Source organism: Chiloscyllium plagiosum, chromosome 6 (assembly GCF_004010195.1).
Source record: "Chiloscyllium plagiosum isolate BGI_BamShark_2017 chromosome 6, ASM401019v2, whole genome shotgun sequence".
NCBI classification, from domain to species: Eukaryota; Metazoa; Chordata; class Chondrichthyes; order Orectolobiformes; family Hemiscylliidae; genus Chiloscyllium; species Chiloscyllium plagiosum.
In genome coordinates this window covers 65,167,854-65,179,883 of record NC_057715.1, presented here as the reverse complement: position 1 = coordinate 65,179,883, position 12,030 = coordinate 65,167,854, and the positions used below count along the sequence as shown (strand labels likewise).

General features: G+C 39.4%; 1 protein-coding gene across 1 annotated transcript in view; it reads right to left on the bottom strand.

Moving 5' to 3' along the window:
* Window positions 1-12,030, bottom strand: part of LOC122550652 (interleukin-18 receptor 1-like) — a 62,670-nt gene that overhangs the window by 45,869 nt on the left and 4,771 nt on the right. The window contains exons 2-3 of the mRNA XM_043691730.1: window positions 2,059-2,132; window positions 473-749 (exon numbers count right to left, since the gene is read on the bottom strand). Coding sequence (XP_043547665.1) covers window positions 473-749; window positions 2,059-2,122 — 341 coding nt within the window. The 5' untranslated portion in view covers window positions 2,123-2,132. The remainder of the gene's footprint in view (window positions 1-472; window positions 750-2,058; window positions 2,133-12,030) is intronic.

Genomic DNA, 12,030 nt, shown 5'->3' with positions numbered 1-12,030 from the left:
TCTCTCTGTGAAAAGGATAGGTGCCAAATCCATGTGGGTGATTTGCAATCTGAGACTGAAATGAACTAATTAATTAATTAATTGTCCCGTTGGCCTGTTGAAATTCCATAAATGGACTTATTAATTTTTGGATTGAAAGACTTATAGTAAAGCACTTAAAATGTCAAAAGTCAACTTTGTGGTATATTCCATAATGCCCTAGCAATGCATTTTTGACATCTGTCATTATCCTTCAGACTTTTTTCTCCTTTTCATAAAGGAGTGTTAGATACACAAAGAGGTTAAGTTTAAAGTACCAGGTAATTAATGGCTAGATCTTATTATGTAAGGGGATTTAGGAGATTTGTCAACATATTCCTGATTTTCATTATAATACTGAATCCAATTGAAAAAAATGATCTCTCCCCTACACACACACACACACACACACCCGTCCCTATCAGTTTAGATAACTATCGCTATTGCTACTTACAAGAAAGAACAGAAGTATCTTCCGCTGTCATTCACAGTTGCAGGCCAAAAACTGAGCAAGACTCCTTCAACAGTTAGCCTGTCTGTTCCACCTATTATTTCAACACTACCATTTTCATGTAGGTCCTTAAACCAAGTAATTCCAGATCCATGTGTTTGAAGGTCCATGGTATGAGGAGTTGATGGGATACGCAATCTACAATGTACACGGACATGCTCGCCTTCAAGGGCATAGACATTTCTGGTTACATCTGGAGGACATCTGTCAATCTGATTTCCTAGAAATAATCATAAAGTGTTTAAGCTTTGTTAGAATACAGCAGCACTTTACACAACAATAAAAAATGTTATTTTGAGAGGTAGAAATTTAGTTTATAATAATTTATATTCATACGTATGTCAAAAAAGTTGTAATGTTTCATAAAATCAGAATGATACAAAAGTTCAGATAAAGATATTAGGAGGATTAATTAAAATTTTAGTCAAAAGTCTGGGTATCCAAAAGTGGTATTAAAATAGAGGACACAGTGGAGAGTTTAGACAGAAAATTCTGAAGTTAAGGTAGTTGAAGGCAGCAAATAATGATGGAGCAAAGGTAATGGGGGAGGCACAGAAGGCCAGAGCTGGTAAAAACAGCATTCTCCGATATCTTCAGGCTATGAGGAATATAATAAGATATGGAAAGTTGTGTCCACGAACAGATTTGATGACAAAGTTGAGAATTCAAAATTGATGGCTTTGATTGTGGAGGAGAAAATCTCAGGATGTTCTGTAGAAGAGGATAAGAGCAGTAGAGTTGAGGTTGAGCTGGAATCAATGAAAGGTGGGAAAAAAGAAGGTAGTATTGGAGCAGTTTATTGTGAGGTGACAAAGATGAGAAAAAGATAGGGTCGAAGGCAGGCAAGTCTACAAAATTGAAAGATTTTCTGCTTGATGGAAAAAATAGGAGACATAAGTTCAGCTCAGGGTCAAACATAGTCTGACATTGTAAACAAATTTGTTCAACTGAAGATACTTGCCATTGAAAGGAATGGATTCTGTGGCAATGGTATAGAGCTTGTAACCAAAGCTGAAAATGCCTTCTTTGAATCTTAAACTGAAGGAAACTGTGACTCAGTCAAGACTAGATGTTTGACACACAATTGGAGAAATCTAGATTGGCCATGGAAGGTAGTGAAGAGGAAAAATCAGATATTATTAGTATATATGTAGAAGCCAAGCCCATGCCTTCAGATGAAGAGGCAAGATGTAGATGATGAAGAAAAGGGGACCGAGATGCTTGATAGCTATAGTAGTACAGTACATGGCTTGGAAAGGATCCATTACCTGAGATTCTGTGGTTATGATTTGATGGGCAAGAGTAGAAACAAATATAGGCAGTCTACTCATATTTCTATATTACTAAAACCAAAACTTTAAGACTTTTTTTGCAAAACATAGAACTTGGAATTTTTAAAGTCATAATCTACAAAAGCTAAAGAAAAGGACTGAAGTAAACATTTAGTTTAGCAAGCAATGTGAGTAATACCTGACATAACTCACATGCAATTTATGAATTCATGAATAGAAAATCTGGACAGATCTTACCTTCGGTACTACATCCATTCATCATTTCAGATATGGCAAATGTTAATAAAAACATCCAGAACATTGCAATCACCCTGCAATTCAGAGTAAAATGTTACAGTGTGATTTGCCTCAGGCCAGCACAAGATAAAAATAAATAGAAGACAGTGACATGTTCTCTATTCAATCACTAGATCATGCTGCATTGAACTACAAGTAAAACACAAGGCATGTGTTGACATGATACTGTTATCCTCGATCACAAATGGCTCATAAGTTACACATGGAAGGCTATACATCACTTGTTTTTGTACAATACGTTATGTGTTGCATACTGGTCTCAAGGAGAAAGCTCAGTGGAAGGAATCAGTAAGTACACACAAGAGATCATTGTAGCAGTTTCGAGGCAGTAATATTTTATGACAGTATGAAGTTGCTTCCATCTCATGAAATAAATAGTGTTGTGTTACTGCTTTATATCTTGAACATGCAACTGAGTCAAGGACTGGAAGGAGACCACCTGACAAGCAGCTATGAGAACTCAAAGCAGCAGTATTCTACCCTAAGGATGTGTACATCATGTTGCCCTGGAAATGCAGGTTATCAGTTTGTCTGTTAAATAAACCTGTTTGAGAATTTCAAGTAAATTGAATCTACTCTACTTACCACTCCAGTCAGAGAGTGACAATTCTGTGTTAAGGAACACAAGAACATGACATGATCATCAGCAAGGTTATATCGTGAAAAAATGCAGGCAGCATTGGAACTTGAAAACCATGGAAAAAAGCCTCAGACAAGGTTTAAAGCAGTGCTGTAGTTACAACTACAAATGGGTATCAGGGTCACAAAAATCACTACACAAACAGGGCTGGCTAAACACGAAGAAATTGACTTGTGAGCTGGCCAGATTGGTGGAGGTAGGTGAAGAGTCAGTTCTGAATTGAGCTCAGGAAGCTGCAGTGGCATCAGAATAACTTTAGGAGTTATTTTCATGCACAAAAACAATTCAGACAAAGCAAAAATGCTTGAGCCAAAAAGAGAAATAGGGACTTTTTTTTAAGCAAAGCAAAAGCAGTACATCAGCTCAATCACTACATGGAGTAGCCTTACAGTCTTCTGGTGCTATGAAAAGCTTCAGTTTTAGTATTGCCTTAAGGACTTAAGTTTTGAAGGATTGCAAAAAAGGGATTTGTTGCAAGCTGTATGGAAATAATTGGACTGGTTTCTTTAAAAGAGTTCATTGAACATTCTCCATGGAGTAACATTGAGAAGAAACAGGAGTCAGTTCAGCAATTGTGCATGGAACACATTTAAAGGTACACTTAGAGATAATGGAGATGTGGAAGACCCAGCATAACCAAAACCAACAGCTAATCAGAAGGAAGTTTCCAGCACATCCATGAGTTGAGAACATCCAAGCATGATGTTCATTTCTCCGGAAGGTTGTAACATCATAAAATCCAGAAGGATTGTCAAATCACAGGCGCATTATACAGACTCTAGGGCTCTGAAAGCATAGATGTTACAATTCTTGTTTCTCTGTAAATAGTTTTGCATAGTTTCACTCTTAGTGTATGTAATTCTAGGGGACAAAACAGAATGTGTTATTGCTTTAAAAGCTGAGCATGCCAACTGCCAAGAGACAGGATGACACCTCATGACCTGCAGCCATGCAAAGTCTAAGCAGCACCATGTTAGAAATTGGTTGTATGCATAAATTTCTCTGTAGTTGTAAGTTATCAGGTTTTTTTATAACTCATTCATGCAACATAGGTGTTTCTGGCTGGGCCAGTATTTATTGCCTATCCCTTTTTGCCCTTGAGATGGTGGTGGCGATCTGTCTTCTTGAACTGCTGCAAGTAGAGCCCCAATGCCATTAGATAGGGAATTCCTGTATTTTGACCCAGCAATACTGAAGGAATGGCAATATATTTCCAGTCAGGGTGATGACTGACTTGGAGGGTAAAAGCTTGCAAGCTGTGGTGATGTTCTCATATATCTTCTGCTTTTGTCCTTTGAGTTGGAATTGGTCTTAGGTCTGGAAGGTGCTGCCTAAGGATCTTTGACAAATTTCTGCAGTGCATCAGTTTGTCTGTTAAGTAAAACTGTTTGAGATTTTCAAGTAAACTGAACCTACATTACTTACCAATCCATATTAGAGTGGTAATTCTGTATTCAGGAAACAATATAAGAACACCACAAATAAAAATAGTAATTTTGGGTTGGACCGAAGGGTCTGTTTCCATGCTGTACATCTCTATGACTATGACTCTATAAAAGTCACATAAATGATGGTAAGTTAATGTCAGAAAAGTAGTGAGGATGTACATATGACTTTTTATTTGTGGTCATATTTTGCATCAAGAAAATGTAGTTGTTAGGCAATAAAACAGAAAATGGACATTAGGGATTAAAGGTCATTCCTCAGCCTAGCAGAAGCTGGGATAATGTGTTCCACAGGTATCAGTGCCAGATCTAATAATATTGAATTGAGGAATTGGAAGTCTAGGGCCAGATGTTCCAAGGTGTGAAAATTTCTCACAGATTTCTACTCTCCTTTTTTACACAACATAAGAGTAAGAATTTCTGACAAGAGATTTTGATCATGGCTCCTTCAGATCATAGCTCGATCATGGTTCCAATCTGACAGGTCCATTGTACTGAAGAACAGTCAGGGGAAAGAAATTCTCGATCTGTAAATTCAGCAGTCAACTGCAGCACTAACTTAGAGATTCAGAATCACAAACAGCCATCTTGAGCAGTCACTGTGGAACAGGAAGTACAAAGGGCTCATGTGAGGATAGAATGCCCGTTGGCTAGGTAAGGCGACCTGGTGCAAGGGAGCCAGAGAGATGATGGACGGTTTAGGGTGGTTGGAAGTGGACAGATGGACGGAGGGGTGTGTTGTATGAGAGTTGTGTCCCAGAGGGTTAGAGCCCAATTGCAAGTGAAGTTGGAATCGGGTCTAGAGCACATAAAAGTGAGGTTGAGTCCAGTGGTTCAGCAGAGGACTGGGTCTCACATTGAGGCTGTTAAAGTCAGATCCCAGATAAGTTGGGAGCATTTGGTGTAAGTTGGTGGGTGCATGTCGGTCTAATAGGTGTTGGACTAGGCTTTTAACAGTCTAACTTTTCCTGAGTAACCGTTTACTTAATGGATACTTTCTGAGGGTTCCAAGTTTAGGGGAATTGTCTAGCGGAATCTTCAATTTCTTGGGAATTCCTTCAGAGTCTACCATGTCAGAGATTCAGCAAAGTCCCCTATACACAAGCTCCATCTACGCTTCAGGAACAATGAGCTAGTGGAAATTATAGGCCACAATATCAAAATTTGTGAGTGACATAAAATTGGGTGTATAATGAATAGTGAGAGAGTTCAGAGCAAAACATAAGAAAGCATGAAGTACATTGGTTTGATTAACCCTTAAACACTGGCACAGGAATGTAATGCACAATAAACCCATTCCTGTTGATTGCATTGCAGACTGTGCACAACAGCTCAGGAAATCTCTCATTCCTTTGTGTTTTGTAACAAGTCTATTTGTGCATTGGCAGAAAATCTTGGTGCATATATTCTGGTGTAAATTTATCCCTCAGCTGAATGATTTGTATCAATGCTGTTAAACAGGCTACATTTTTGACTGTACATGCCCTAGTTTTTAAATAGTCACCGCAGAGTTAACTCCAGTCACTTTCCTCTCCAAAGATCCTTCGTCTGTACAAAAATCTGTCCCCCTGTGCCAGGGTTTGTATCCATTTTCTATACCTAAGTACCCATCTCCAGCAATGTCGCACCAGAGGTCGCTTTGTGTTAATGGCATGAAACCATTGGTAACTGGGCTAAAGATGCTCAAACTCAAATTTAATAAGATTGTCAGTGAGCACACAGGGGAATCTTTCATCCTATTATTCGAGGGAGACTGGAACCTGAGTACTGAGGGAAAAACAAATGTAAAACAAATTTATTATGCTGGTCTATTAAGAAGTTAGATTATTGCATTTACATTACTGTTGTTCTTTATTAATCCTAAAATACTGAAAGTTAAACAGATTTTACTGTCTTCTAGAAGTCAGTCTAAGGTAAGACATAGAAGGAGGACTACATAAAGATAGTCAGTTGACCAAGTCATTTGAGATTGTCCACTGTAGTCATCTAAGTATCCTAAAAGGAAGCTGCACCCCCCCCCCCCCACCACACACCCCATTATTTAACAGCTGCTGATGCTCCTCATCGGAGCAAAGAATAGGAAAATGATCGAGCAACAGAGATAACAGGGTAGTGCTAAAGTTGGTATCTCAGTACAGCAATGCAATTCAGCACTCAGCCAATAATCTGGAAATGGAAATGTTCTGTAAGTCAGTCTAGGTAAGACATTTTGGAGGATGAGTACTGCAGAAATGTAATTTTTTGCTCAAAATACTCCTCGACCGAAAGCAGCATGTACCAGGTTACCATGAGGCTGTGGTTACTACAAGGATCAGTCAACAACAGAGGTATCTGTTCCAAGGCCACAAGACTGTACTATAAATAAAAGTAAATGACCTATTTAATAGCACTTGTACCATTAGTAGTAGTACAAAACACTGATAGGCTAAACAGCTAGACTAGATTTCCCAAATTGCAATTTGTAGGCCATCCTTTAAAAATTGTCTCATTCTTCATGTTCAGATTATTGTTGGAAGAAAAATACAAAAAGCTTTAAAATTGTAACAATGTATTCTTCGTTCTGTGCTATTACCCTAATGCACTTTGTATAATATGATCTGTGTGATAATAATAATAATAAATCAAATCAAATCAAAAATTGGTTGCACATTTTTTACAGCTTTACTGGGAATGATGTTGGATTATTAAGTAGCAGAATTTCTTCAGTTAGCTAATACCTTTATCAACATTTCTGGTCATTTGGACTGTTATTGGGCATCTTTTTTTTATCTTTAAATTTCCTCTCTGATCTTCTTAAAATTTGTTTTCAGTTTGTGAACAACACTTGGAAAACCAAATTGATTATCCATCCCTGGTTACACTAAAAAGATGCTGAAGTGTTTCCTGAACTACCAGATGGTGTACTCATAATAGTGTTTGGTCTGAACTTCAAGAATTTTAAAACAATGATTATAAAGGCATGATAGCAAATGTATGAGTCAGGATAAGTGCATGGTTTGAAGGAGAATGGTACCTTGGCTTTGGATTCCAGTGTTGAGAGGGACTTCCATAGGACCACTCTATTTTTGCACAGAACTATTAACTCAAGAGAATGACCTTTATACCATGGGAGAGGCATCTGCAGTCCTCTCCCAGGGTGAAAACATGCCTTCCCCCCAAGCACTAACTCCAATTGTGCCTTTATTAATTCCACACAGCGAACTAAACGAGACTGACATGATGCAGGCTGAGACGTTGCTGCCTGTAGCTGACCCTGAAGAATGAGTCACTTAAGGGCTACCACTCTTGTCATCCAAGTATCCTCAAAGAAAGCTCCATCCCCTTATACATTAACTGTTGCAGATACTGCTCATCGTAGCAAAGAATAAGAAAATAACCAAGAAAAGAAGACTCCAGTGTAGTGCTGAAATTAGTATCTCGTCACAACAATACAATGCAGCACTTAGCCAATAATCTGGAAATACAGTCAGAGATGTACTGCAGTGATCTTCCAGAAAGATCCAAATGTACAAGTGTTGCCTGAACACGCCGTTAGTCTGCTTAATGAGGTCTCTAATTCCCTCATTGTAAACCAGCCCCCGATCTACAATGATTTCCGGACTGGAGTTGAGTCATACCTGGCAGACATTTGCCACCGCTACCAAATGCCCAGCCTGCAACCTAATGATTTGTTTCCAATGAAGGTAGCACAGAGTGCAGGATGGATGACTCAGCATCACTGCTTGCAAACCAGATTCTGACCGGTACTGGCACCTATGATCCCTAACAACCTGCACATTCAGAGAGTGAACCTTTGAATCATAGAATAGTTACAGCACAGGAAGAGACCATTCAGTCTGTCAAGTCTGTTCTGCCTCACTCCAAGACCAGCTTAGCTATCTTCATGCCCCACCCTTTCCAATAGCCCCACAATTATTTTTAGATGTTGCTTCAATTTCCTTTTGAAAGCCACAATCAAAATCAGCATCCACCACACCCTCAGAAAGTATAGCCCACACCCTTAGCACATTCTGCATAAAAATGTTTTTCCTTATACAGCGGTTGGCTCTTTTCCCAATCACCTTAAATTAGTGTATTCTAGTTCTCAACCCTTCCGCCAACAGGAAGTGTTCCTCTCCATTTATATTGTCTAGATTCCTCATGGTGTTGAATACCTTTCTGAAATCTTTTCTAAAAGTAACAATGATGTTATCAGCTTCACCATATAACTGAAGTCCTTCCTTGGAACTATGTCTATCAATCTTCTCTAAAACAATAGACAATAGGTGCAGGAGTAGGCCATTCTGCCCTTCGAACCTGCACCACCATTCAATATGATCATCCTTAATCAGTATCCTGTTCCTGCCTTATCTCCATAACCCTTGATTCCACTATCCTTGAGAGCTCTATCCAACTCTTTCTTAAATAAATCCAGAGATCCGGCCTCCACTGCCCTCCGGGGCAGAGCATTCCACACACCCACCACTCTCTGGGTGAAGAAGTTTCTCGTCATCTCTGTCCTAAATGGTCTACCCCGTATTTTTAAGCTGTGTCCTCTGGTTCGGCACTCACCCATCAGCGGAAACATGTTTCCTGCCTCCAGAGTGTCCAACCTTCACATCCTTCCTAAATTAGTCACAGAATTACACAGAAACTTAGAATATAGCAGCAAGAATAGGCTATCTGAGCTTGCACAGCCATTCAATCCATTCATGGCTGATTATCCAACTCAGAACCCCATTCCTAATTTCTCCCGAGACCCTTTGATCCCCTTAGCCCTAAGAACTATATCTAACTCCTTCTCAAAAGCATTCAATAATTTGCGATCAACCACTTTCTGTTGCAGAGAATTCCAGAGGCTCACTGTTCTCTGGGTGAAGAAATTTCTCCCACCTCTGCCCTAAAAGACCTATCCCATCTATTTAGTCTGTGACTCCTTATTCTGGGCTCCCAGTCATTGGGAACATCCTTTACTGCATTCACTCTCTCTAATCCTGTCAAAATTTTCTACGTTTCTGTGAAATTCCCTCTCATTTTTCTAAACTATAATGAATAGAGTCCTAAACAATCCAATCTCTTTTCATATGCCAGTTCTGAAATCCCAGGAATCAGTGTGGTAAACCTTTGTGGCACTCCCTCCATTGCCAGAACATCCTTCCTCAGATAAAGAACCAAAACTGCACACAGTACTCCAGCTGTGGTAAGCCCTGCACAACTGCAACAAGACATCCCTATTCCTGCACTCAAATCCTCTCCTTATGAAGGCCAACATATCTGAACCTGCGTGCTTACTTTCAACAACCAATGTACAAAGACACCCATGTCTCATTGCCTGGTCACAATTCTGAATTGGTCATAATACTTCATTTGAAGGTGTATCAACACTTTATAAAATGTCATCAAAATACCAAGATCACAAGAACAAAAATAACAGGAGCAGGAGTAGACAATAAGGTCTGCTGCTCCTGATCACCACACAATACGATCATGGATTATTTCAGATTTCAACACCACTTTCCTTTCTCCTCCACATATCCCTTGCTTGCGTTTGCACATAATTGGCTTCTATTACTGAAATTCAGGATAAAGTAGAGTTTTCTAACCAGTTTCTCCAACTGTTCTGCCCTTTTTAGTGGCAAAGGTACACATATGCTCAGCTTCTTATGTACCTGCACCTTCTCTGGAATAATATCGCTTATTTTCTATTTAGTCTCATTTTTCTTCCTACCAAAATGTATTACTTCACACGATACTAAATTAAATTTAATTTGCCCTACGTATATCCATTCCACTGACCTATTTATTTTCTCTTGAAATCTGTTAATATCCTCAATGTTTCCAAATTTTGTGTAAATTCCACAAATTCTGCCTTTGAACTCCAAATCTAGCCCATTAAGTAGCTCAAGAAAAGTAACTATTACAGTTATAAGAGTTTGTCTCCAACATGGTGTTTTCCCTGATGTGTCAATACTTATACTGAAGATTGTAGCAAATGAAACTGATGTGGATATTGCAATATTGAAGAATTCAACAAACATTTATTGCATTCTGGATCAGTGGTGCTGGAAGAGCACAGCAATTCAGGCAGCATCCGAGGACAGGCAAAATCGACGTTTCGGGCAAAAGCCCTTCATCAGAAGGGGACGTTCCACTGGGGTTGAAGTGTTCCGAGGCCTTTATTGCTGATGAAGAGCTTTTGCCCGAAATGTCGATTTCGCTGCTCCTTGGATGCTGCCTGAACTGCTGTGCCCTTCCAGCACCACTTCCAGAATCTGGTTTCCAGCATCTGCAGTCATTGATTTTACCTTAAACATTTATTGCAGTCAACTGTGAAAATATTACATCCACAGGCACATAAGTGCCTGGACTCACATTGGGCTATTTTATTACAACAGAGTTTGGCATACATTCAGGACAGTGTCATCCTTCAAGTGATCCCATATTAAGATGGAGTATGAGATGTTTAAACCTCAGGTTGCATGCTTTGATATAGTAATGATACAATAATATCATGAGCATATTTTTTGACAGTGAGACACAGCAGCACAAAAAGGTATAATCAATATTGCCTCTAAGCTGTGCATATGATCCTCAAGAGGTCCAAGAGGCAGAAAATTAGAGGAAGTGTTGAATATAGATACGTTGTTAGTGAACAAAAATATGGCAGTTGCAATATAATGTAGAACATGTGACCTTATCCACATTGGCAGAAAGAATAGAGGGACCTGGGTTTCCTGGTACTTGAACCACAAAAAAAATTAACATGTAGGTACACAAAGTCATTAACATGGCAAAAGGAATGTTGTCATTTATTGCAAAGGGAATAGAACATAAAAGGAGAAATGTTCTGTTACAGTTGCAGCATGTTGCTGAGACCACATCTGAAGTACTATGTCCAGTTTGGTTTCCTTAGTTAAGAAAGGATATAAATATTTAAGAAACAGTCCAAAGGAAGCTCATCCAGCTGTTCCTTGAATTGTATCTCACAATTATGGACAGTTTAGGCCTGAATCCATTGCTGTTTAGAACAATCAGAAACTACCATATTGAACCAGACAGATCCGAAGTGGACTTGGCAGGATGAATGCTGAAAAATTGCCTCTTTTTATGGGAGGGAAATAGTTTAAAAATCACAGGGCACTTGTGTAAGACAGAGATGAAGAGGAAGGTTGAGAGTCTTTAGACTTCTCTTCTTCAAAGAACAGTGGAGGCAGGATGATTGAATATTTTTAAGGCAGAAATACAAAGATTCTTAACTAACATGGCAGTCAAAAGTTATTGAGCGCAGATCAGAATGTGGAGCGTGCACATAATCAGATCAGTCAAACTCTTGTTAAGTAGCAGACTTTTGGGGCTAAATGGCCTACACCTGCTCTTAATTTAGAAACTTGTATGTGTCAGGGGAGCCTCCAGTCATGAGGCCTGAAGGTAGTGGGAGCAGGTGGTCATGGCGGTTAATACCAATGACCATGCTCGAAGGATCTCAGATGCAGCACCAGAAAGAGGTTCAAAACTCTGACACAAGTGGTCATGGTGAATGAATGCATCTTTAAATTCCATGTCCAACCAACTGCACCCTAACTACAACCACTGCTCAATTCACTCAATCACTTACCTGGCAACAATCTCTATCAATAAGCACTTATATCTATAGCTACACAACTCATTCCCACATAGGTAAAAACTATGACTGCAGATGCTGGAAACCAGATTCTGGATTAGTGGTGCTGGAAGAGCACAGCAGTTCAGGCAGCATCCGAGGAGCAGCGAAATCGACGTTTCGGGTAAAAGCCCTTCATCAGGAATAAAGGCAGAGAGCCTGAAGCGTGGAGAGATAAGCTAGAGGAG